The sequence below is a fragment of the Camelus bactrianus genome, chromosome 11, assembly GCF_048773025.1.
Source record: "Camelus bactrianus isolate YW-2024 breed Bactrian camel chromosome 11, ASM4877302v1, whole genome shotgun sequence".
NCBI classification, from domain to species: domain Eukaryota; kingdom Metazoa; phylum Chordata; class Mammalia; order Artiodactyla; family Camelidae; genus Camelus; species Camelus bactrianus.
In genome coordinates, this window is record NC_133549.1 from 233,703 (window position 1) to 260,309 (window position 26,607).

A 26,607-nucleotide genomic window follows, 5' to 3' on the forward strand; every position below is an offset into this window, starting at 1 on the left:
GAGATTTATAACAGTCTAGTTTAAACTGATAGCAGTGTGGCATCAAGAGCATGCAAGAATTCTGCTTCTATACTGCTCCCTCTACCACCATGTTGTTGCTTTCACAAATTGCACCTTTATACATTTTGTGTCTTGTAACATACAATTATTTCTTATGCATTTGTCTTTTAAATGATGTAGGGGGAAAAAGTGGAGTTGCAACCCCAAATGCAATAATACTGGCTTCTATATTTACTTGCATAGTTATCTTTACTGGAAAACTTTATTTTATGGCTTTGAGTCAGTTAACTGCCTCATATTATTTCATCTCAACCTGAGGCTCTCCCTTTAGCATTTCTTGTAGAGCAGGGCTGTTGGTAATGAACTCCTTTGGTTTATGCTTATCTGGAAATACCCTCAGTTTTGAAGGACAATTTTCCTGGATATAGAATTTTCAATTGACAGATTTTTATCCCCCCTTCAGCACTTTGAATATATCAACCCAATGCCTTCTGGCCTCCAAGGTTTCTGCTGAGAAATCTGCTGCTAATCTTAGGATCCCTTGTATTTGATGAGTTATTGTTCTCTTGCTGCTTTAAAGATTCTTTTATTTTATTTTATTTTATTTTGTGAGTTTGATTGTAATGTGTCTTGGTGAATGTATTTTGAGTTTATCCTACTTGGCATTCTTAGAGTATCTTGGATGTGTAGATTCATATTTTCCTTGAAATTTGGGGAATTTGGGGCCATTATTTGTGCAGTTATTCTTTTCTTTCCTCTCTCATTTTTCTGCAACTCCATAATGTTTATGTTGGTCTGCTTGATGGTGCCACATAGGTCATTTATGCCATGTTTACTTTTCATTCCTTTTTGCTCTGCTTCTCAGACTTGATAATTTCAATTTTCCTATTTTAAAGCTAGATGATTGTTTTATGCATTCTCAAATCTTGTTAAACTCCTTTAGTGAATTTTTCATTTCAGTTACTGTACTTTTCAGTTACAGAATTTCTGTTTTTTTTTTGTTGTAATTTCTATCTCTTTATTGATATTCTTTTTTCATTTATAAATTATTTTCCTGGTTGCATTTATTTCTTTGTTTTATAGTTTCTTTTTGCTTTTTGAGTATATTGATTTAAAGTCTTTGTTTAGAAAGTTCAGTGTTTGGTCTTCCTCAGGGACATTTCTGTTAATCATATTTTTCCATTGATTGGGACATACTATCCTGTTTCTTTGTATGACTTGTGATTTTGTTGTTATTGTTGTTGAATCTGGACATTTGCATATTATAATATTATTGTATATTGTATAATATAATTTTAGAAATTGCTTTCTTGTTTTTCTCCATTTTGCTGTTCTTGATTGTTGAAGGCTTCAGTTATCCATATGAATTTCCAAACAGCCTTTTTTCCCCAAAGTATATATTTCTTGTCATGTGTGGTCATTGAATTCTCTGTTTCTTTAGCTTGTGTTCAGTTAGTGTTTTGACAGGCTTCCCCTTGAAGGCTGGTATAAAACTAAAGCTGAATAAACCTCCCAAACCTCCATCTTTCACAGTCTCTGCAAACTGGCTCTGTGCTGGGGTAATTCTTTAGTACTTAGCATGTCCATATTCAACTGTCCTAGCTTTCCCATCCTGCTTGCAGTGCTGTAGAGATCAGCTGAGGTGAAAGCTTAGGGTCTTCTGAGGTCTTTTCCCAGCATGCATTCTGTCCTGTGTATGTGTATGGCTTTCTAAATTCCCTGGTGTATGCAAGTAGTTTTGATTATCTTAATTTCCCAAAGTAGATACTCTCTCCCCAACTTATCCCCAGGCTTTAGGTGATCTGTTATGTCTCTACTGTAATCTTTTGCTCAGGTAAGTATGGATTTTTCTTATTTTTGAGCATTGCAGAAAATCACTGCTTTTCTGCCTGGGCTGAGGTGGTTTTTTTTCCCCCGTATGATAAAAATTTATTTATTTATTTATTTTTAGTTTTTTTGGTATAGTTGGTTTGCAGTATTATGTTAATTTCAGGGATACAATATAATTTGATATTTGTATATGTTGCAAAAGGATAAACAAGATATGATTTTGTTGCTAGTGTTTACTTCTTTACCCTATATCACACGTTTTATAGAAATCAGTTTAGTAGTTTGCTTACATGCTGAATATTCATATTTTTTCATTTTTTCACTCTTCCATATTTATTCCAAGTTTCCTTCTGACTTGATAGCACTGATGCCATTAGATAGGTGCCCTTAATGGGCTCCCAGATGACTGTTAGAATCCACAGCCACTGAAAAAATGATAATACATTTGCAAATAAGAAAGAGGGATATGTTGCCATTTGTGCCCTTCGTTCACTTTTTTTTTTCACTTCAAAAACCAGAATTTTATAACTGGCATAAACATTTCTATTACATCAAAATACCTAGAAATAAACTTAACCAAAGAGGTTACCTATACTCCAAAAATCAAGATGACACAAATAAATGGAAAGATTTCTTGTGCTCTTGGATTGGAAGAATGAACACTATCAAAATGACCATACTACACAAAGCAACCCACAGATCCAGTGCAACCCTCTTCAAAATACTCATGACACTCCTCACATAACCTGAACAAACAATTGCAAAATTTATAAGGAGCCACAAAATATACGGGTCTTGTTTTTGTATCCATTGAGTCGGTCTATATCTTTTGGTTGGAGCATTTAATCTATTTACATTGTATGTTCTTATTGACATTTTAAAAATTGTTTTGGTTTTATTTTGTAGGTCTTTTAATTTATTTTTTCCTCTTGTTCTGTTTTCTTGTGGTTGATGACTAGAAAAATTTCTTTAATATTTGTTGTAAAGATGGTTTGGTGGTGCTGAATTCTTTTAGCTTTTGCTTATCTGTGAAGCTTTTGATTTCTCCATCAAGTCTGAATGACAGCCTTGCTGAATAGAATAATCTTGGTTGTAAGTTTTCCCCTTTCATCACTTTAAAAATATCGTGCCACTCCCTTCTGGCCTGCAGTTTCTGCAGAAAAATCAGCTGATAACCTTATGGGAGTTCCCTTGTATGTTATTTGTTGCTTTTCTCTTGCTGATTTTAATATTTTCTCCTTATCCTTAATTTTTATCAGTTTGATTACTATGTGCCTTGGTGTGTTCTTTTTTGGGCTGATTCTGTTTTGTACTCTCTGCACTTCCTGGACTTGGGTGACTATTTCCTTTCCCAAGTTAGAAAAGTTTTCAGTTATTATCTCTCCAAAAATGTTCTGAGGTCCTTTCTCTCTCTCTTCTCTTTCTGGGACCCCTATCATGTGAACATTAATGCACTTCACGTTGTCCCAGAGTTCCCTTAAACTATCTTCACTTCTTTCCATTCTTTTTTCTGTTCTGCAGTAGTGAATACCACTAACCTGATCCAGTCTTCTGCCTCATTTAGTCTATACTTGTTTCCTTCTAGTGTGTTATTCCTTTCAGTAATTTTATTCTTCAACTTTGGGTATTCTTTCTTTTTTCTGACTCTTTGCTGGAATGTCCCCTGGTGCATCTGTACTCCTGAGTTCTCTGAACAGCTTCACCAACATTAGTCTAAACTCTTTCTTGGATAGATTGCCTATCTACTCATCACTTATTTCTTCTTCTAGAATTTTACCTTGTGTGTTGGCCTGGATGATATTTCTCTGCTTCCTCATATTTTCCATCTTTCTATTTGTATTTTTAGGCTTGATTAGTTATGTTTCTCAACCTTGGAGAAGTGACCCTCTGTGGGAGACATAGTGTGTGTCCCAGCAGTACATTCTTCTCTTGCCACCCAAGGGCCAGAGTCCAGCTGGTCCCACGGTAGAGTCTGGCCTGTGTTTGTGGACTCCTTCCACAGGCTTTGGGTTTGCTGCTTTCTTACTTCTGGTGCCTGCCCCCTGTGGGATGAGGCTGAGCTAGAAGCTTACATGGGTTTCTTGGCAGGAGGAATCAGTGCCTGCCCACTGCTGAGTGAAGCTTGGTTCTGGACCTCTGGTGGTTAGGGCCCTGTTTAGGGGCATGTCTAGAGGTGTTTATTGCTCAGGAGGCCTGCTGATGTGTGGGGCTAGGTCTTAGTGCTGATGGCCCCTTCAAGATGACAGCCTCCAGGAAAGCTAATGTAGATGAACACTCCCAAAATGTTCACCACCAGCTTTTATGTCCCCTGGGTGAGCTGCAGCCATCTCCTACCTCCCCTGGAGACCTTCCAAAACCAGCAGGCAGTTCTGCCCTAGATTCCTATGAAATCACTGCCTCTGCCCTTGGACCTGGCACATATTAGATTCTGTGTGTGTTTCCCAAGAGAATAAAGTGTCTTTTTCCCTCAGTCCTGTGGGGATCCTGAAGTTAAGTCCTGCTGGCCTTCAAAACCAGTTGCCCTGGGATCTTTTCCTCCCAATGCCGTAACCCTGGTTTGTGGAGCATAATGTGGGGCACAGAACGCTCACTCCTGTGAGAGGGCCTCTGTTACTTAATTAATCTTCAGTTTGTGGGTTGCCCACTCAGTGGTTTTGGGGCCCAGATTATACCACAAGCACTCCCTTCCTACTGTCCCTCTGTGGTTCCCTCTTTATGTTTCCAGTTGAAGAAGATCTTTTTTCCTAAGTTCCAATCTTTTTTCCCCAGTGGTTGTTTAGCAGTCAGTTGTGGTTTTGTTGTAGTCATGAGGAGAGGCAAGCTTGTGGTCCTACTACTCCACCATCTTGACTCCTCTCTCTGATGGATTCTTATAGCTAACTATTCTCACTTTATAGGAAAACAATATTCTCCTGAACATATTGAGGATTCTATTTAGAATATTTCAAAACTTTCCCTTATTTTTGTACTTCCCTCCTTACTCTTCAGTCATTCTGTTCATTCTGGTGGCTTACTTTTAATGCTTTAGTTTTTTCTTCTTGTTTGTTAAGTCATCATTTTCCTCCCCTGTTTTTCTCTGATGATCTAGTTTGATTAGCACAGGTGACTTGGTAGGTAAGGATGCAGATATGGATGTATCTTACCAGACTCTCACCAGAAGTTTCTGTAGGTGAGTGGGTAGGGGATGGACATGGGAGGACTCTCCTTCAGCCCAGGCAGAAAGGAGGCAGGGAAGCAAGCAGGAGGTCCCTCTTCAGTTCTTGAAACGGAGAATGGTATATCCTGAAATTAGAGCACTAAGATCTGTTTCATTAAGTAGTTGCTTTAAACAAAACTACATGCTATTATGGAGGATTGAAGTTTGAGGAGCTGCATTTCTTAGTTGGCTTCACTTTGGGCAGAACTGTCTGTATTGTCCATATACAGTCATCCCTTGGTCTCTGCAGGAGGTTGGCTCCAGGACCTCCTATGGATACCAAAATTTGCAGAAACTCAAGTCCCTTACATAAAATGGTGTAGTATTTGCATAAAACCTACTCACATCTTCCTATGCATTTTATTTTTTAATGTTTTTTCAGTTTTGAGATAAAATTGACATATGGCACTGTATAAGTTTAAGGTGTACAACATAATGATATGACTTACATCATGAAATGATTACCACAGTAGGTATAATGAATATTCATCATCTCATATAGATACAACATTAAAGAAATAGAAAAAAATGTTTTCCTTTTGCTGAGAACTCTAAGGATATACTATTCTTAATGATTATCATTTATAACATACAACAATGTTAATTATCTCTATCATGTTGTACATTACATCCCTAGTACATATAACTGAAAATTTGTACCTTTTGTTTACCTTCATCTAATTCCCTTGTCCTACCTCCCTACCCCATCTCTGGTAGCCACAAATCTTATCTCTTTTTCAATGAATTTGTTTGCTTGTTTTTGAAGTATAATTGACCTGTAGAACTATGTTAGTGATTCTGTATACAACATAGTGATTCTGTATACATTTCACAATGATCACCATAAGTCTAGTTATCATGTTACTATACAAAGATATCATATAATTATTGACTATATTCTCTACACTGCACATTTTATACCCATGATTCATTTATCTTGTAAACGGAAAGTTTTTGCCTCTTTAATATCCCTCACCTATTTCACATGGAATATAATATGTATGTGCAGTCAGACTGTAATAATCCTACCTAATAAAACTGAAAAGGAAAAAAAAACTATTCCTCACCTATTTCTCTCCTTACCTCACCTACCTCTCCTCTGGCACCCATCTGTTTGTTCTCTGTATCTATGACTTTGTTTCTGTTTGGTTGTATTTGTTCATTTGTTTTGTTTTTCAGATTCCACATATAAGTACAATCATGTAGTATTTGTATCTGATTTATTTCACGTAACATAATACTTTCTAGGTCCATCCAATGTTGTCATAAATGGCAAGATTTCATTCATTTTTATGGCTGAGGAATATTCTGTTATGTATATATGTACATATATACCATATCTTCTTTATTCAGTCATCTGTTGATGGATGCTTAGGTTGCTTCCATGTCTTGGCTATTGTAAATAATGTTGCATTGAACAGAGGGGTACCAATTTCTTTTCAAATTAGTATTTTCATTTTCTTCAGATAAATAACCAAAACTGGAATTGTTGGGTTATATGGTAGTTCTATTTTTAATTTTTTGGGAAGTATTCATATTGTTTTCCATATTGACTGCACAAATTTACATTCCCACCACTAGTGCATGAAGGTTCTCTTTTCTCCACATCCTTGCCAACCCTTGTTATTGTCGTTTTGATAATAGTCATCTGACAGTTGTGAGGTGATATCTCATTGTGGTTTGATTTGCATTTCCCTGATGCTTAATGCTGTAGAGCACCTTTTCATGTGCCTGTTGGCCATCAGTATGTCTTTGGAACAATGTCTGTTCAGTCCCTTCCCCATTTTTAATTGTTTTTTTTAATGAATGTCAAGTTGTGTGAGTTCTTTGTATATTTTAGGTATTAACCTCTTGCCAGATATATCTTTTGCAAATGTCTTCTCCCATTCAGTAGGCAGCCTTTTCATTTTGTTGATAATTTCCTTCAATGTGCAAAACCTTTTTAGTTTGATGTAGTCCCAATTGTTAAGTTTTGCTTTTGTTTCCCTTGCCCAAGCAGACATATCCAAAACATATTGCTAAGACTGATGTCGGAGAGTGTACTGCCTGTGTTTCCTTGTAGAAGTTTTATGGTTTCAGGTCTTACATTTAGGTCTTTAATCCATTTTGAGTTTATTTTTGTATGTGGTGTGAGAAAATAGTCTAGTTTGACTCTTTTGCATGTAGCTCTCCAGCTCTCCCAGCACTATTTATTGAAGAAGCTATATTTCCCCCATTGTATATTCATGCCTTCTTTATGGTAGACCCTCCCATATAATTTATATAGTCTCTAGATTACTATAATACCTAATACAATGTAAATACTATGTAAATAGTTGTAAATACAATGTAAATTCTACAAAAGTAATTGCTGGTGTTTGGCAAATTCAGTTTTTCCTTTTGGAACTTTCTGGAATTTTTCCCCCAAATATTTTCAATCCACAGTTGGTTGAATCTATGGATGCTGAACCTCGGCATATGAAGGGCTGACTTTGTAGATTTATCTATTTTTTTTAAATGTGTCCCAGCTTTAGAGAATGGCTGCTCATCAGCTTTAGTCTTAACTAACTGCTGGGTCTCCACAGACTAGGGGGCCACCAAGGTGCCCTGGCAGTCTTGTTTTGGCAGTGAGTCACCCATCCGACTACCTGTGCTGACCCCCACCTGGTTTGAAGGCTTAGAGCTTGGTGGTCTCTGGCTGTGGTTGGAAGCTGCCACTTCTGCCTACCTGTGTTTCTATAAATTGTAGGCACCATGCCTCTAGTTTCCTTCGTCTGATGTTTTTTGCTGATATTATCCAGAAGTTACATGAAATTGTCTTTTTTAGTGTATTCTGTTACTTGCACATTTGTTTGTTTTATTTTTGTTTTATTGTTTCTTCCACTTCTATTATTGGAGGCATCAGAGGCAGATGTGTGTTTTAAGTCCATTATCTTTAATTGGAAATGTCAGATATTTGTGAAATTGTGCTCATTATTTTCCACTATTCTCTGTCATCTGATTGTGTTCTCACATTTCAGGAAATTTCTTCTCAGCCTTCATAGCCTACTTTTCTTTTTTCTTTTTTCTACCAGCCACTCAGATATTGGTGTTCCCTCACATTCTGTGCTGGTATCTCTTTCCTCAGTCTGTCTCATTGCCATTTTCACCCACATCCTTATTTTCATTCTAGACCCCTCTCCTGAACTCCAGAATCATCTGTCTCACCTTTAAGTGAGTATTTCCACTTCCATGTTTTGAAGACATTTGGAGTCCTGTATGTATGTCTAGTATCCATTTCATTGTCACTGCTCTTCCGTTTCTCCAGACTTGACAAATTTTCCAGAACCTCCAGGGCAGATTGCACAGACACTCTGGGAGTAAACTCTTCCTCTGTCCCTTTGCTCAGCAAGTTCCCTGTGTAGAATCTTCACTGCTGCCCCCCTTAATTTAGTCAATCCAGCTCCACCCTACTCTGGGATCATTGCTCCTTCAGTGACAATTAATTTGTATAACTGGGACAGAAGTGTGTATTCCCACTGCATGATTTGCTTCCTGCTGTTCATAGCAGTGACCTGTGGTGAGTGGAGGTGGGGGAAGGGAGGAGCAAGTCCCCAGGGGAGTCTGTAGGATGGTTCTGCACACATCATATATTGTCAATCCTTTAGGGCATGGGAAGAAAATATTAGCTGGTCTATTTACATTTTTATCTGAAAAATAACAGAATTAAGCTCTCTTCAAATGTGAATTGACAGTATTTTATTTAATTTATAGATAGATATAAATAAAACTGATGATTGCTCAAGAATTTTAGAGATTTAGGTGAGTGATTAAATATTTGGAGATCTCTAACAGGATTTAAGTCAAATAGATGAGCTTGTTTCCTGCCCAGAATCTCTTCACCCTGCCTCTGCAGCCTTTATTTTATCACAGGTTCAGACCTGCTCTCCTGTCCTGTTGTGCAGTCTGTTGACTTACCACATTTTTTCAGGTCTTCTTAACTTTCATTGATGTTTTGCCATATTTTTATAAAGAAACTGCTATTTACATTTAATCACTGAAAGTTTTATCTGCTCTGTCAAATCCAAGGTGCTAACACTCTCACGTGAACTTGGATAGAACCCCTGTATGATCTCTGTCTGCTTTACACAGATTTGTGCTGTGGGTCCTTTAAGTCCTATGTTAGGTATGTCTTTATATGTTTCATTATAAGATTAAGTTTTTTCAGACCAGGAAGAGTATATTATTCAACTTGGAATTCCCCAAAACTAGTACAGATCTGGGCACATGAGGGCATGCAGATATTTTTCCCTTAAGTAATAAATTAATTCACCAGTGGTATTTCTACTGTGATTTCTGTTTTTACTCACAAAGTGTAACACAAAACAAGTTATATAGTAGAGGTCCTTTGTAACATTTCTGGTCAATTTGCAATAGTAAAAATGGTAAAAATTAGTATTTAAACTTTTTTTCCCACATCACCTGATTCAGACCATTTCAGATTGAGTAGAAATATGTGTCCCTAGGGATCATTGTCATTCAGAGATGTGACTGTGGGCTTCACCTGGAAAGAATGGAAGCAGCTGAACCCTGCTCAGAGGGCCCTGTACAGGGACGTGATGCTGGAGACCTACAGCCACCTCATCTCAGTGGGTAGGTAGCACTTGTTTCCCATGTAGACCCTCAGTACACATGTCCTTTTTTATTTACCTGTGGAAGTTTTGTAGAATATAATAATGTTTAGGTTGGGGATTCAGAGGTAAAGGACAATTTATCCCTTGTGGGTACCAGAAAGAATGTGTTGTCCTCTGTCCCACAACAGTATTAAATGAGCATTTTTAATTGTACTGTCTTTGAGTTATACTGTCCTCCTCCTTCAAAGGCCCCAAAACTCATCCAGTTTGTCTCATGATACAATTCTCATTTACAGGGTATTGCATCCCTAAGCCAGAAGTGATCCTCAAGCTGGAGCAAGGAGAGGAGCCATGGATATTAGAGGAAGAATCCTCAAGCCAGAGTGTCCCAGGTGAGTTAGTGTGAGTAGGAGCCAGATGGAGGTTAGGAGGAAATTGGATCACAAAGGGTTAGTTCAGAGATTAAAGCCATTGAAATGGTCTTCAGGAGTCACTTTTTAGTGGCTCTGGACCTTTGGAAGTAGCTTGTTGACATGACTCAAATATCCAGTCACTGAGTCACCCAGTATCTCCTATTGTCACTCTCATACCCAAATGGTTTCCTTGTTTTTTTCTTTAAAGGTATATATAGAGTTAAATACACAGGGTTTAAGTGTTCAAGTAAATACAATTTTGTATATGTACAGACCCATATTTCCATTATCAAGATTAACATATGGAACATTTTTTTTTTTAGCACCCCAGGAGGCTCCCTGGTGTCCTCTTACCAGTAAATAACATCTCTCCCTTCTGTTATCACAGATCAAATTTTCCTGTTTTTAACTTCAGATAACTTCAATCATACAGTATGTACTGTATGTGTATTTGCACTCTATATATACATACATGCACACTATATAGCGTATATATACTACACACACACACACACACACACACACACACACACACACACGTGTGTGTGTGTGTGTATATATATATAGTATCTAGCTTCTTTGGATCAGCACTATGTTTGTGAGATACATGTGTATTATATATATTTGGAGTTTTTGCTTTGTATTGCTGTGTAGTGTTCCATTGTGACTATTCCAGAATTTATTTGTCCATTTAATTATTGAAACACATTTGGGGTACATATTTGAAATATACTTGTCTTAAATAAACTTATTTTGAAATGTGGGGCTTTTGAAGAAGGGTATTATAAATTGTTTCAATTCAAATATTGTAGATTTACAATAATGTATTTGTTTCAGGTGCTTCATTTAAAGTTATTATAAGATAATGCCTATAATTCCCTGTGCTATACAATATCTCTTTGTTGGTCATCTATTTTATAAACTGTAGTTTGTGTTTGTTAAACCAGACCCCTAATTTGTCCCACTCCACTTCAATCTCCCCTTTAGTTACCATAAGTTTGTTTTCTGTATCTGTGAGTCTGTTTCTGTTTTGCATATACATTCATTTGTATGTTTTTTAGATTCGACATATAATTGGTATCATATATAATTTGTCTTTCTCTGACTAATTTCACTAGGGCATAATATTCTCTAGGACCATCCACATTGCTACAAAAGACACAATTTATTTTTTATGACTGAGTAATATTCCATTGTGTACACACACACCCCCCCCACACACCAAATATTCTTTATCCAGTCATCTCTTGATGGGCACTTGTGTTGTTTCCATGTCTTGGACATTGTAAATAATGTTGCTGTGAACATTGGGGTGCATGTATCTTTTCCAATTAGTGCTTTTGTTTTCTTTGGATGTATATCTAGGAGTATTATCTGCAAACAATGACAGTTATACCTCTGACCCTCCAATTTGGACACCTCTTACTCTGTGTGCGTGTGTCTATGATTGCTGTGATTAGGGCTTCCAATACTATGTTAACAAGTGGCAATAGTGGGCATCCCTGTCTTGTTCCTGGATTTAATGGGAAGGCTTTCAGCTTTTCACCATTGAGTATGATGTTGGCTGTGGGTTTGTCATAAATGGCTTTCATTATGTTGAGCTATGCTCCCTCTATACCCACTTTAATGAAAGTTTCTATCATGAATGAATATTGAACTTGATCAAATGTTTTCATCTGCATCTATTGAGATGATCATGTGACTTTTATTCCTTTCATTAATGTGTGTCACATTGATTGATTTGCAGATAATGATCCATCCTTGCATCTCTTAAATTTACCCATGTGATCATGGTGTGTGACCCTTTTTATATATTTCTGCATTCAGTTTGCTAATATTTTGTTGAGGATTTTTGAATCTATATTCATTAGAAATATTAGCCTATAATTTTCTGTTTTCATAGTGTCTTTGTCTGGTTTTGGTATCAGGGTACTTAACCACCTTGTGGAATGAATCTGGGAGTGTTTTGTTCTCTTCAGTTTTCAGAATAGTGTGAGAAGGATAGATATTAGTTCTTTATGTGTTTGGTAGAATTTCCCTGTGAAGCCATCCAGTCTTGGACCTTTGTTTGCTGGGAGAGTTTTTTATTACAAGAAAAACCATTGTCAGTTTTTGACTTGTAGGTACAATAGCCTTAAGGTGCTAGCGCAGAAGCCCTGAGGGTTGGGTGGGCTGGTTCCATTCCTCAGAATGAAGCAGTACAGGAGCAGGAGGGGCTGGACTGTGCCCACTGTAGTTGTCCTGGCACATGTCAGTGTTCCAAGACACTCCTGATTTACTGCCCCTGACAGCACCAGTAACACCCCCTATCACATTCAGTGTAGTGTCAGGTCCAGTCCAGCTCTGTCCCCCATGTGTGCACTCTCCTCAGCAGCAGCAGCCTTTGCCTAGTGAGGAGCTGTGCCATGGAGCAAAAGGGGCAGGAGCGGGTACTTGGTGTGGTCTTGGGGGCAGTCCTGGGAAACCAGCCAGAGTTCTGGCAGTCTCTGTCTGCCTCCTCCACCTTCTTTTTTGAGCAGGCCAGCATGTGTGACTCTTTTGTCAATGGTATGCATTGAAAATACCTTGTTTAAACTATGTCATCACTTTCTTAATGATGAACAGAAATGTATTTAAAAGACTATCCTTTCACTGAATTGCAGTTTTATCTTATTTATCAGGTGATCATATATGTGTGATTATGTTTCTGGGCTTTCTGTTCTGTTCTTTTCACTGATCTATCCATCTTTATGACAATATTACATTGTCTTTTATTACAGCATTATAACTTATTAATAAGTCTTGATATCTGGCAGTGTTAGCCTTCTAGGTTTGCTGCTTTAGTCAAGATTGCTTGGTTGTTATACAGCATGAATACAGAATGTTGCCAGGAATATCTTTAGACTACAGAATATATTAAAATGATACCTATGTTTTTAGATATTCTGGAAAATTCTGTGCTGCAATAGGTCTTCTACATTTTCATAAAATTTTAGAATCAGCTCATCAGTTTCCATACACACACACCTGTTTGGATTTTCTTTTTTTGTTGTTGTTAAGATTTCATTAGTTATTTTGGGAAGAATTGACATCTCAGCAATGCTGTTTCCAATCCATGACCATGGTACCTTTACTTAGGTCTTTAATTTCTCCCTGGTTCTGTGGTTTTCAGTTTAGCAGTTTTTCCAATTTTTCATTAAATATGTTCCTAAATATTTTATACTGTTTTCATTTTTTCATTTATACTATCTGAACTGTTTATTCTCTAATTGTTTAATGGGAACATATAGAAAAACAGTTGATGTTTGGACATTTACTGTGTATCCTGCAACCTTGCTTCCAAGATCAGATGAGATTGGGCTCATTCAGGGTGGAATGGCCGTAGACCCTACAACCTTGCTAATTCACTTATTCTGGTAGTTGTTTTGCAGATTTCTAAAAATTTTCTACATAAACAGTTTTACCATCTATTAATAAAGACAAGTTTACTTCTTCCTTCCCAATCTTTATACCATTTTTCTTTTCCTTGCCTTTTGTACTGGCTAGGTATACTAGGAAAATGTTTTATAGAAGTAGTGAGAGTGAACATCTTGATCTTGTTTCTGACCTCAGGGAAAAAATATTCAGTATGTTACCATTAATTTTGATGTTAACTGAAAGATTTCTGTAAATGCCCTTGATTTTTTGAGGAAGTTTTCTTCCATTCCTTGTTTGCTAAGACTTTTTAAACAATTATGAATATTGAAATTGCCCAAATGCTTTTTTTTTTGCATGTAGTGAGATAACCATATGGCTTTCCTTATTTATTATGTGATTATGGTGAGTAGTCTTAATTTTCAAATGTTAAACCAATCTGATATTTCTGAAATACATCATCTTTGATCATAATATATTGTTTTTATGATTACTGAATTTGATTTTTTTGTGTGTGTCCATGGAGATGTTATCCTGTAATTCTCCTTGTTGGAAACTTTCCACGTTTGGGGTTGAAGGCTATATTATTTTCATTTTCATAAGATGAGTTGAGCATTGTTTCACATTTTTCAATTCTGTGGATGATTTTATATAAGATTGTGTTTTTTCTTTAATGTTTGGAAGATTTTACCAACAAAGCCATTTGGGTCTGAAGTTATCTCTTTGTGGAGATTTAAAGTTTCAGATTGTTAAGTTTTTAATATTTATCTTTGTTAATATTATCATAAATAAAATACATGTAGTTTCTGGAACAGTACAGATGAATTATTCTTTACTTAAAGACAGGTAATAACTGTGTGATTCTGACATACCTTAATATCTTACTCTTGGTGCAATGAGACAGAAGCCAAATGTCCAACACATACATGCAAAGTTAGTATTGCAGGTGAAGAACACTGATAAAATGAACCTGGCCATGTTTCTATAGAAGAGAGAGAGGTAGCTCTCCTCTGTCCTCTTTTTAAAGGAGATAAAAAAAACCTTTGTTCCCTTGGAGGATCCTGAGTTCTCTCTAACATTTTAGCATATAAATAAATTTCTTCAGGCAGAAAAAAGACTATTGTTTCCAGCTTTACACCAAGGATGTCACCAGAGTCAGGATGAGATCTTGAATTTTCAGAAATTTCAAAACAGATCTATGCCCCCTCCCCACACACAGCTTTTTTGTCCTCATCATACCCACTTAGTAACCCGGAGACCATCCCATTCTGAAGACAGCAGTATTTAATACTATGACTGCCTTGCTGAGGTGTGTATACCAAGAAGTGGGTGAGGAAAATAGAATCAGATTCATTCTTCCTTATTGTTGAAAAGTCAACAGTGGTGAGATATCCTCTAAGAGGGGTTAAATCCAGATTTGATACACTCTCCCAGAAATGGGTGGCCCTGCCCACTACCTTGTGCCTTCCACAAGAATCAGAAACTAAAAATTCAGGCAGCTTTTGTAATCTTGGTTGTACAGGCTATTAGAATAAGCCTTTAGCAAGGTAACAAGTGATGCAGACAGTTCTGCCAGGATCCATGGTGTTTCCATAGCTTATAGCATCACAGGGATGTTTCTCAGCCTTGTCAGAGTGCTGCCATTGAGCAGGATGATCACACCTGCTTTCAGATTGGCAAAACTTAAGGCCAGAGCAGAGAAGGCAGTTAGGGAAGACTTCTGTGACTCCAGGCATTAGATGATTATTTTGCTGGCCAGCAAGGCTTTACTTTCAGGGTTTTCTTTTTAAAAGTCTTTTTCATCTTGTCAGTCACAGATCACAAGTTGAAACCCTGAAGGTGGGTACAACAGCCTAGAGATCCATATGAACCTCTGATGGGTCAGACATCAGATTGTAACTCATTAGCTCATTTTAACTCACTTGCTCATTAGCAAATAGCATTACTCTTCCAAAAGGCATCTCCTGAAGTGTATCTCCATCTGGAGACTGCCCTGGTCATGGTGTCTTCTTGGTATACTGCCTTCCCTCAGGTAAAAATAATTTCTAAGCCTTTTAAAGTCCATACAAGCAAAAACTATCCATCATGGGGGCTTGTTCTTTCCAGTAGTGTAAGATTCTAGATATGGATGCTAAGGTTTTACTACAAACACTTCTTTCCCTGATTGGGACGACCATCTCTAGGACTTATGCCAAATTGATTTTTGCCATATATTCTGATGTAGTAGCCACAAAATAACATAAAGCTGTTCTTAAAAATTACCCCTTTGAGTGATGTCAGCATCATGGCAGTGTGAGATATTCATTTTGTCTCTCCCCTTCAACCTACAACCAGTAAAACATCTGTAACTCAACACATCCTGTTTGCCCAACATACCAGAACCAGAGAGTTCCATATGTCTGTACATCTGAAGGTGGCTGGTCTGGAACACATAGAGGAGGCAGGACCAGAGGAACAGCTAAGAGTGGGTGACAGTGGATGAGAAAGAGCAATTTATGGGGGACAAACAGCTGGGCTTACCTGGAAAAAATATATTTATTCTAGATTTGTAAAATGATGGTGTGATTCTGATCTGAATCCAGATATAATGATATGTTTGTCTCAGTGATATGTTTTAAAAAATATGTATTATCAGTTCTTAGGACATTGAACTCAAGGAAGTAGAGTATTGTAGATAGCAGAACAGTAAAAATAGTCCTGCATAACCAAAAATCTTAAAGTAAAGGTAAATGAAATTTCTGGAACCAGGTTTAGAATTTTATCCCTTAAGGTTTTGTTTTCATGGTATATAGAGATGTTGAAATATGTATATGAAAGCAGGATTGAATACTGATACTAAATCAGGTGAGATTTGTTTGGGCAAAAGTCAGAAAGCATTGAAAAGGGGTTGGATGCTCAGGAGAGGTCCACTGCTGACCAGTGCTGATGAAATAAAGGGAAAATACCACAACTAGGGTAGAACTGTGCAGTCTGATCCTGTGGCAAGAATGGTTTGTCTACTCTTGGGTTTTGCTCTTGTTTGCATATTTTTATTCCTCATGAACCAGAAGTAGAAACAATTAAAGCTTGGGTTTTAGTACTGTTCCTTTTTGAACTGGAGCTTTTAGAGCATTGATTCATTACTGCTTGGTAGAATAGGAGAGAAGATGTGACTGGATGTGTATATGCTGTTGTCATATTCTAGGCATGAGAGATCATGACCTAAACTGATGAACTCCCCCAGATCTAATGCTGTTTCCTCTCAATATCCTTGTCAGCTAATCTTTCTTGTCACTCTATTTATATTTCAGAATTAATTAATAGCAGTAGAAACTATTCAAGAAACAAGTTTGATGAGTTTAACAAAGGTAGAAAATGGCTCCATGGTGACAAACATGAAAGAACTCATTCTGAAGAGAAACCTTATGAATGTAATAAAAATGGGAATGGCCTCTCTCTTAATGAAGACTCTGCTCCGCATCAGAAAATTCAAATTTTGAAGCAACGTTTTGAATACAATGAATGTAGGAAAGCTTTCCATGAAAATTCACTCTCTGTTATTCAGAAGAAAACTTACACAGGACAGAACATCTGTGAGTACACTGAATGTGGAAAAAACTTCTGCAATATGCCATCTCTTACTGCTCACCAAAGAACACATCCAGCTGATAATCACTATGATTTTAATAAATGTGGAGGAAATTTCTTAGAGGAATCCATCCTCTTTGAACAGAGTGTTCACCCTTTGAAACAGAAGTCAGAATTCATTCAAATTCAGGGAACCCACTCAATTGACAATATAATTGAATATAATGAATATGGAAACTGTTTCAGTGAAAAGCTAATTTTTGGTGTACAACAGAGCATACACACAGGAGAAAAAACTTATGAATGTCATGAATGTGGAAAAACCTTCAACCAAAAATCAGCCCACACAAGACATCAGAGAACCCATACAGAGGAAAAATCCTGGGAATGTCATGAATGTGGGAAAACTTTCTATAAGAATTCATACCTCATTAAACATCAGAGAATTCATACAGGGGAGAAACCTTATGAATGTCAGGAATGTGGGAGATCCTTCATTGAAAAGTCAATTCTCACCCAACATCATAGGACACACAAACGAAAGAAATCATATGAATGCCCTGAATGTGGGAAATCCTTCGCAAGTAATTCGGCCCTTACTCTACATGAGAAAAGACACACAGGGGAGAAGCCCAATGAGTGCTGTGAATGTGGGAAAGCCTTTCTCCGAAAATCAGACCTCATTATACACCAAAGAACTCACACAGGGGAAAAACCTTATGAATGTAACACATGTGGAAAATACTTCCGCCACAGGTCAGCCTTCACTTTGCATCAGAGAATACACACAGGAGAGAAATCCTTTATATGTAATGAATGTGGTAAATCCTTCTATGTGAAGTCATACCTCATTGTACATCAAAGAATTCACACAGGGGAAAGACCTTACGAATGTGACGAATGTGGGAAATCCTTCTCTGCGAAGTCAACTCTTAATAAACATTTGAAAACTCATACAGGTGAGAAGCCCTATGCATGTATTGAATGTGGAAGATTTCTATGCAGCTTCAGGAGTTTCACACAGCATCAGAGGACACACACAGGAGAGAAACCTTTTGAATGTAATGAATGTGGGAAAAACTTTCGTCAGAAGTCATCCCTAACTGCGCATAAGAAAACTCACATAATACAGAAACCCTATGAATGTAATGAATGCGGAAAATCATTCTGTCTGAAGTCAAGACTCACTGTACATCATAGAATACACACAGGGGAGAAACCCTATGAATGTAATGTTTGTGGAAAATCATTCTATGTCAACTCAAAACTCACTGTACATCAGAGAACACATTTGAGGAGAAACTCTATAAATATAAATGAGGGAAATCACTCTGGGTGAAGTCCAGAGTTTATAGAACAAAGAACACAAAGTGGAGAGTAAAATCTATTAATATAATGATTTTGAGAACACCTTTGGTCAAAAATCAGTTCTCACAATACAGAGCAGAGAACTTAAAGAGGAGAGAAAATAATATGAAGATATTCTGGACATTGGAAAATTTTCTACTGGAATTTGGACCATGTAGTATATGAGACAACTGAGCGGAGAAAACCTATTGGTGAATGAATACAGGGCAGATTTTGCCCAAAGTCACACCTTACTAAATATTTATAGAAATGATATATAGTATTTGTAGAGAAGTCTTTACTCACAGGCCAGGGAAAATGCACAAGCTATAGGAAATTATAGGAAGACATTTACTATGAGGTGATATTTTATTGGGCTTGTGTGAAATACTTGAAGTGGCATCTCAGTGGGTATCACATAGTAGTTATTAGAAAAGTACTTCTAAGTAAGTGGAAGCTTTAAGTTAAAGTTAAGTTTATCATACATCAGAGATGTTCAATTGAAGTGTCTAGCAATTTAGGAAATGTGGAGAATGTTTTCATTTTAGCACTTTGCTTTGTAAAAATACAGTCTGGCCCATTGCCCAGTGTGCTGTTCCTTTCAACTTAAGGTTTTAGATGTGACCTGGAGTTGGCAGTTGTAAACAATTCAAAGATTTATTGCTCAGGCATATGTGAAACAAGGAAGGGTTTTTGCAGGGGACCCACCAACAAGAAGACTTTCTGATGTCCAGGTGGAGAGAGAGAACCTGGTCTTTGTGACATACATAGGACAGCAGCCTGCCAGCAGGATTTTTAAAATAATTCTGGGGTGTACTAATTTTGAGTGGCTTGTCCTGGAATGGTGGATCGAAGGGGCAAGGTAGGTTGCCTTGAATGCAACTTACCAGCTGTAGCAGAAGTGGTTGAGTTTAGAACGTAGGTGGTTTCTGCCCTGCCAGTGTCTTACCAGTTTGGCCAACCGTCATCCATCATGTGAGTGACTTATTGCACCCAACTTTATTTCCCCACATACTTACCACTTCTCACATGTGATACAATGATTTTTTAAAGGCAAAAATTCACATACAAACATATACATTGTCAAGTACAGAGCTTTAAAGAGCACAAATAGATTCTACTACTTGGTAGGCAACAGTAGCTTTCAGCAGACCAGTGCTCTCACTAAGGACAACTAGAAAGGCAGTTCACAGAAAGTATATTTAAATGCAACATGTTGTTGCAAAGCAGAGAGGGCTGGTATGGTAAAATTCAGGAGAGGAGTGAAAGAAAGTAAATGGGAAAATGGGAGCACCTGCCAATTCTGGCTACAGGGAGGAGCCTGAATATTGAGCTTGGCTCAGTCAGAGGATTATGGCTTGGTGTCAGGGCAGGGGAGATGTAGGGTGCAGGGAGACCAGAAACCAGAGACCAGCAGAAATCTGGCAGTCAAGGCTGAAGTGAAAATTTTGAAACATAGGAGACTTCAAACACATGGCCAGTTTATCAAAATTTTCTTTACTCAGGGAAAAATGAATAGAATTCAGGAACTGCCAGCAGGCTGGGCCCTTGGTGAACACAGCATGCTCTCAGTGGCAGTGCAGAGTCGTACCAGAGGTAAACTGTACCTTACCAAATCTGCAAACAATTCCTGACTCATATTTTGAAAATCTTCCAGAAAGAAAACTCACAGGAACAGATGACTTCACTCCAGTTATTCCAAATATTTAAAGAAATAGTACCAAGCTTTTATAAGCTCTTCCAGAGAAAGGAGGATAGGAGTTTTCCTGTTCATTTTATGAAGCTAGTACAACACTGATACCAAAACCTTAAGATATTTCAGGAAAGTAAGGTTCATTCCACTATCTTATGAATTTAGATGCAAAACCCTGAAATTAAATAAAAATTCCAGTCATATCACATATCTTGACTAAATGATATTAGAGGAATCAAAGGATGCATTTAATGTTTAAAATTCACTTGATTTGACCTTCTATTCCCCTTCCTCTCAGACTCTACCTTCTCCCTTGCAATATGTACAATTCTCTCCTGCTTTCCTGTCCTAGAGTGGGAGTCAGAACAGCCCTGACATGGGGGATGAGAAAGGTGTGGAGGTGATGTGCCCCCTTGCATCAGAAGTGCTGAGGGCAGTTGGAAGACATGATCAGCATGGCTGAGATGCTGGTAACACTGGGCAGATAAATAAATGTACTGAGGGTGGTGAGAGCCAGGTTTCTCATTGTTGGAGATGGTATCTGCAAACACAGAAGGGGAAAGCTAGAAAACAATCTAAAGTGTTGGAATATAATTCATATTTTAAGTACACAAATAAAGTATTGCTTATGGATGTGTGTTTTGGATCTGTGTGCTGAGAGGGCCTAAACACAGTGACACCCCCATAAGGTTGAGCACACCAGGTGCCAGGTTGTTAATTTTAAGTACTATTCTCCCACCAATAAACAATGAGGTCTCTGAAGGTATGGTTTATTGAAAGTCAGAGATGGGGAGAAATACAAGATGATCCTGAATCATCTTATCTGTTAGACAATACAATGTCAAAGAATAATTGGAAGCACATTAAAAGGACAAAGGAACCATCTTGTACAGCTTCCACTGGCCAAGATTGACACAATTTGAACATCAAAACAAATTAACAGCATAATAATGCAGAAGGTAAAACAGGAATACATTAATTTATACAGATATAAATATGTTAATCCATAAAGGAAGGAAAGCTTTTTACAATGCCAGCTAATAAATGTAGAAGGAACAATGGCAATAGAAAAACACAATGTGGTAACCGTCATACTGGTGGTTGATTCAGTAAGTAGTTGACAACACAGGCTAGAGTTTGTGGGTAGAGGTTTGATGGACAGGATGTTGGCATAATCTCCAAATATTTCCCCACAAAATACTGATCAGCTACAGAGGTGAAAACAGTAACTTTATGATAAGCCTGTCAGAGAACAACATAATCAGATGATCAAAGTTCACTTCACCAGTGGCAGAGCAAGTCAGTGTGTTGTACTCCCTGATGAGATGCACTGAAAAGAGCCAGCATCACTCATGCTATATTCCTGCTAAGGATGCGTGGCCAGAGTGTGATCATGAGGAAACATTAGATGAACCCACTTGAAAGGTTCTTTCACAGAATGGAAAGCCTATGTTTAAATTGGCAAGGACATAAAAGGAAAAGACTTCCAGATTGGAGGAGGCTGAAGAATCTTAACAAGGAAACAAAAAGGAAAGAACCATTGGCATAATTCATAGTTTATGGATTGAATGATAATGTCTATTTCTTGATTTGGTTCAGTAAGCAAGTGTTTTTGGGGGGGAATACACACTCCAGTATTTAGGGGAAATAGAGTCCCATGTCTGCTGTTTTTTTTCAAATGCATCAGAGAAAGAGGAATATGTGTGAGTGTGTGTATAGGTTTAAGATTGCAAGCAAGTGTGCTAGAGGCATGGAGGAAATGCAGTGCACAGTTTGGGAAATCTGTTTTTGTGCACTGCTTATGACTTAAAGTTTGAAGTCATTTCAAAGTAAATGTGTGAACATTTAAGCTAATTGACGTAGCTAACACATAAGTAGAAAAAGGCAAGTGAAGCCATGTTAGCATCTCAGTAGATTCAGAAAACATCTTTTAGAACACTTTACACACCTTCATGATTGAAAAAAACTAAACTAGGGATGAAAGGAAATTTCACTAAAAAAAAAAAAATCATCCTAAGCAGATAAATACTGGACTACTTCTTCCTGATATTAATAATGAAACAGGAAGTCTTGTCACCACAAAGTCTATTCAACATTGGACTGAAAGCTCTATCTTGGTCAGGTTAGAAAGGACAAAAAATCAAAAAATGGCATAAAAACTTTTAAGATTGAATTAAAACTCCTTATTTTCAGGTGATATCATTGTATTAGTAAAAAAGTCAATAAAGTCTATGGAAGAGTTATTAGAAATAAGTGAATTTAGCAAACTGACTATAAAAATCATATTTTTGTGTGTGATCAACAAATAGAAAAAATAAGTGATACCAGGACAATTGTATCCTTTCTGCCTAGGGTAGCATGTGCTAGACTTACCCTCCTGCCTGACAAAATTGGGTAAAAGGAAACAAAAACTACTTGTTTTCAAGTCACAGGATGTCAGGCAATAAAGGGCAGTGATCCTTGGAGGTGATGGGTAGGCTCACTATATTGTGATGGTTACACATTTACATCTGTTAAATTGTATCAAGTTGTACAATTCAAATATGTGCATTATAAATACTGTGTTACATTGCTGTTACATTTATAACAGGCCTAAAGCAGTTCTAGAAATCTAAACACTGCATCCCAAAATTGAGAAGTTAAAAAACAAAAAGGACTTTTAATGACTTTGAAGGCTGATTTCTCCCCAGATTGGTTGATTCATTGCTGCCCTAATCACCATCCAACATTTTTTCTTTTTGGTCAAATTTAAAATGTATATGCAGATTTAGTGACCAATAATAGCTAAGGCAATCTGAAAGTGGCAAACTCAATCTATAGGACTTAGACTGTCACATAACAAGACTGTTACAAGCATATCTCAGAGTTATTGTAGGCTTGGATTTATACCACTGCAATAAAGTAAATATCACAGTAAAATGAGTCATAATTTTTTTGGTCTTTCCAGTCATATTAAAGTTATATTTACACTATAGTATATAAAGTGTGCCATAGTGTTATGTCTTAAAAAAAGCTGCCTTAATCAAAAAAATACTCTTTCTTAAAAATGCTAACCATCATATGAAACTTCAACGTGCAATCTTTTTGTAATAGTAACATCAGGGACCACAAATTATCATAACAAGTCAAATAGTAATGAAAAATATGAAATGCTGTGAGAATTACCAGAGTGTGACACAGAGACATGAAGGGAACAAGTGCTGTTTTCTCCCAGATCCCATCCCCCAACCTGAGCCCCTAGACCCCCAGCCATCCCACTTCCTATCAGTCTTGTCCTCAGGAAGTCCCACCCCTTTCTTTGAAGTGGTTTGATTCAGTTTAACCATTTCTCTAATTCTGGGCCCTGTGACAACAGCTTCATTCCTGACAGCCTACTTTATTTGCAAAATCCATGAGATTCACACTTAATAGGCAAAGTTTCCAGGAACAAAAATGTAACAGGAAAGATGGAGCTGAACTCCATTTGCTGAGGACATCTCTGGGGGATGGGGAGGCCTTGAGGCTGGGTGAGGAGTCCACAGAAATGGGGGTGGGTCAGGGAGGCTCAAGGCTATTCTCTGCCACTGCCTGGAGCTCATCTCATTGAGGTTTTCCAGCTACAATCTTCAGGTACAAGATCCCCCATCCAGCTAGACAAGGGTAGATCACCTAGGGCTGCCCATATTCAGGAACCCTGCTCTGGGCACCAGGCCCATATCAGTGGGGTGGAGAATCCCTGGTTACACAGGGCCTGCCTGGATGTGGCTCCCCGGTGTGTCAGGGCAATGTCAGAAATGGGTAGGGGCTGCTGCAAATAGTTGATTAAGATGCACCCAGAACCTACCCTGGCCCCACTATGAAATGTGGATCACGAGGCTACCGGCCCATCTTGAGCACCACTACCAGTGGTCAGCCCCTCACCTCCCATCCCAAACTGTGTGTGGCCCCTAACTCATGCCCTGGACAGGGCTGTGGGGAAAAAACACTGCTCTGGAGAATACTTGGGTGTAAAATGCATTAGAAGCCCATCACAACTCCCACTGTGGGCATGGGGCAAGGACTGTGCCACCTCCTCCAGCCCAGTGCTCACAGGCCTGGCTGGGGGGTCCTGAGGGCTCTAGCCATCTGCTCCTTCCCTGCTGATGCTCATGTAAGTGAGAAGTCCTGCAGTGATGTTAAAGCAGGCTCATAGCTAGATAAGAGCAGAGAAAGACACAGAACAAATGGCAGATTTGGGCAGAAAGGAGGGCCACAGGCCAAATGCATGAAACCATACAACATATAAGCACCAGGGGTCCCTGGACAGAGAAAGAAAAGCAGGAACCTCTAGGCTAATAAGTGGTCACACCTTCAGAGGTCAATAAAAGAAAGGAAAGGCAGAAATTTCCAGTGTCTGAAATCTTTTGCACATTTTCCCCACATTTCAATAAAATTAACTTTGCAAGATTAGAAGTACCCATCATTCATTGACTCTATGACATTTCCCACCCAGACTAAATTAGGATAAAAATCCCTCCTCCCTTTGGGAAGGTGGAGTTGGGGTAAAAATCAGGGATTATGACCCCAGGCCCTTCCCTCCCTAATAAATATTTGGCATTTTTACACCCTATGTAACCAACTTGCCAAAGAAACTCAGGGCAGCCCCTCACCTGAGCCTGCCCACTCTCGCCTTGAGAGTGTGCTATCCGTCCTTTAATAAATTCTCACTTGACTTTTTTAACCACTGTGTCTTGTCTCTGAATTCCTTTTGGGACAGGACAAGAACCTGGAACACCAGTTACATCCACCAGCAACAGAATCATGCACTGTTTTGCCTTTCGTGTCTGGCATACTTTGCTTAGTGTAACATCTTCAAGATTCATCCATGTTCTAGCAGGTATCAGAACTTAAATCCTATTTTTTTCCTTTTTGCATTGCCATTACATTGATTTTCTTTCTTTCTTTTTTTTTTTTTAAGACCTTTATTGTGGTAGATTCCTGAACAGTAAATGACACTTCTTTCAGGTGTATAATTTGATGAATTTTGCTAGATGTATATAGCATTGAAACAACTACCACAATCAAGATAGCCAACATTTCCATTATTCCCCAAGAGAAGCAAATTTCAATACCCAGCTTATACCTTTCTGCCCACATTACCCCCTGCTAACCCTAACTTTAGAACTGAATTTGTTTTCAAGGTGGGATAATATTCCATTGTGTGTATTCACCACATTTGTTTCCCCCATTCATTTGCAGATGGACACATGTTGCTTGCCCCTTTAGGCTGTTGAGAATAATGCTACTGTGAACATGGACCCTGGTTAGAATTCTTTTGGAAATTTAGTTCTACAGGCGGAATTGCTGGATCAATTGGTAATTCTGTGTTTAACTTTGGAAGCCCTGCCCCTCCTCACTGCAACTGAAGCTGTCAGAGGTTAAAGGCTGGCATCCAGAAGCATTGCAACAGGCCTCTCCCCTCTCCAGTCCCCCTTCCAAGGGTTGTGGTGTGTGAGCTTTCCCTGTGCCCAGGGCCTATTGAAAAGGAAGACAAGGGAAGGGGAATATGAAGACACCATGAGTAACTGAGGGTATTTGTTAAAACTGTAGTCAAACTTTGAACTGGACAGAGAATGTTTAAAGGATCTGGAAAACCTACTAACTTAGCCTAAGTATCCTGAGCGGGGAGAACATTAGAATAGGGCCCTGAGAGCAAAGTTCAATGCCATTAAACACAATTAAAATTTTTTTTTCATTGTGGGATAACAGTTGGTTTTTCCATTTGGCATTGGAGTTGAAATGCACACATTTTAAACTCAGCCACAGAAACCACTAAGATCCTTATAGTTTGTGGTTCATGCCATCTCTCACAAGGAGCTGGAGGAGGTTCTGTGATGGAGAGAAATGAGGGGCCTGTTCTAACTCATGTCATGGCCCTGAGGGTCCCTCGGCGGAGGTGACACTTGGGCAGCAACTTATTGAAGTCAACCCAGAGGTGAGCAAGTGTGAGGGTCCTAGGAAGAAAGAAGTGCACACAAAGAGGCTGGTAGTGACAAATAGCTTGATGTGTTTGAGAAGCAGAAGAAATTTCATAGCAAATAGAGCATGATGATTAAGGAGGTAGCATGACCTTTCAGTTTTGATCATAGGCACCACTCCTTCCAATACTTTACCAATTCCTCATAGGTTCCAAAATGAAGTTTAACTTCCTTTTCTCTGAGCCCAGTTCCCTCCTGGACCTGACTTCCCTGGCCTCCCCTCTGTCATAGCAGTGCTCACCCCTCCCATCAGCCGTGCTCACCCACATGCAGCCCCTGGACATTATTGGCTCTTTTCTCTCCTCTCCCTTCCCTTCTGCCTGGGACACTGGCCTCCCTCTTCTCCACCTGCCTAATGTCCTTCCTGTGTTTGAAAACCCAGGTCCTGCCACCTCCTCCAGGAAACTTCTCAGGTTGAGGGGCTCACCCCCTTGACACTAATGTCATTCTCTCTGGAATGGTTGGTTATTTCTCTTTCTAAGTGACTGCACACTCCTTAAGGGCAGGAACCAAGAATCATTACTCATGTTTCTGTCCCTGTGTTTACCTGGTCAGAGCTTGTATCTCCGCTGACATCTCC

The 26,607-nt window shown here is 38.4% G+C and overlaps 1 protein-coding gene and 1 pseudogene across 1 annotated transcript in view; both read left to right on the forward strand.

The window, feature by feature from the left end:
* LOC141573302 (zinc finger protein 81-like) overlaps window positions 1-10,397 on the forward strand; it is a 63,694-nt pseudogene extending 53,297 nt beyond the window's left edge.
* Window positions 1-22,950, forward strand: part of LOC105072437 (uncharacterized) — a 75,585-nt gene extending 52,635 nt beyond the window's left edge. Inside the window, exons 2-3 of the mRNA XM_074373125.1 lie at window positions 9,915-10,010; window positions 16,715-22,950. Of these exons, the coding sequence (XP_074229226.1) occupies window positions 17,032-18,330 (1,299 nt within the window). The 5' untranslated portion in view covers window positions 9,915-10,010; window positions 16,715-17,031 and the 3' untranslated portion in view covers window positions 18,331-22,950. The remainder of the gene's footprint in view (window positions 1-9,914; window positions 10,011-16,714) is intronic.
* Window positions 22,951-26,607: the final 3,657 nt, after the last annotated feature.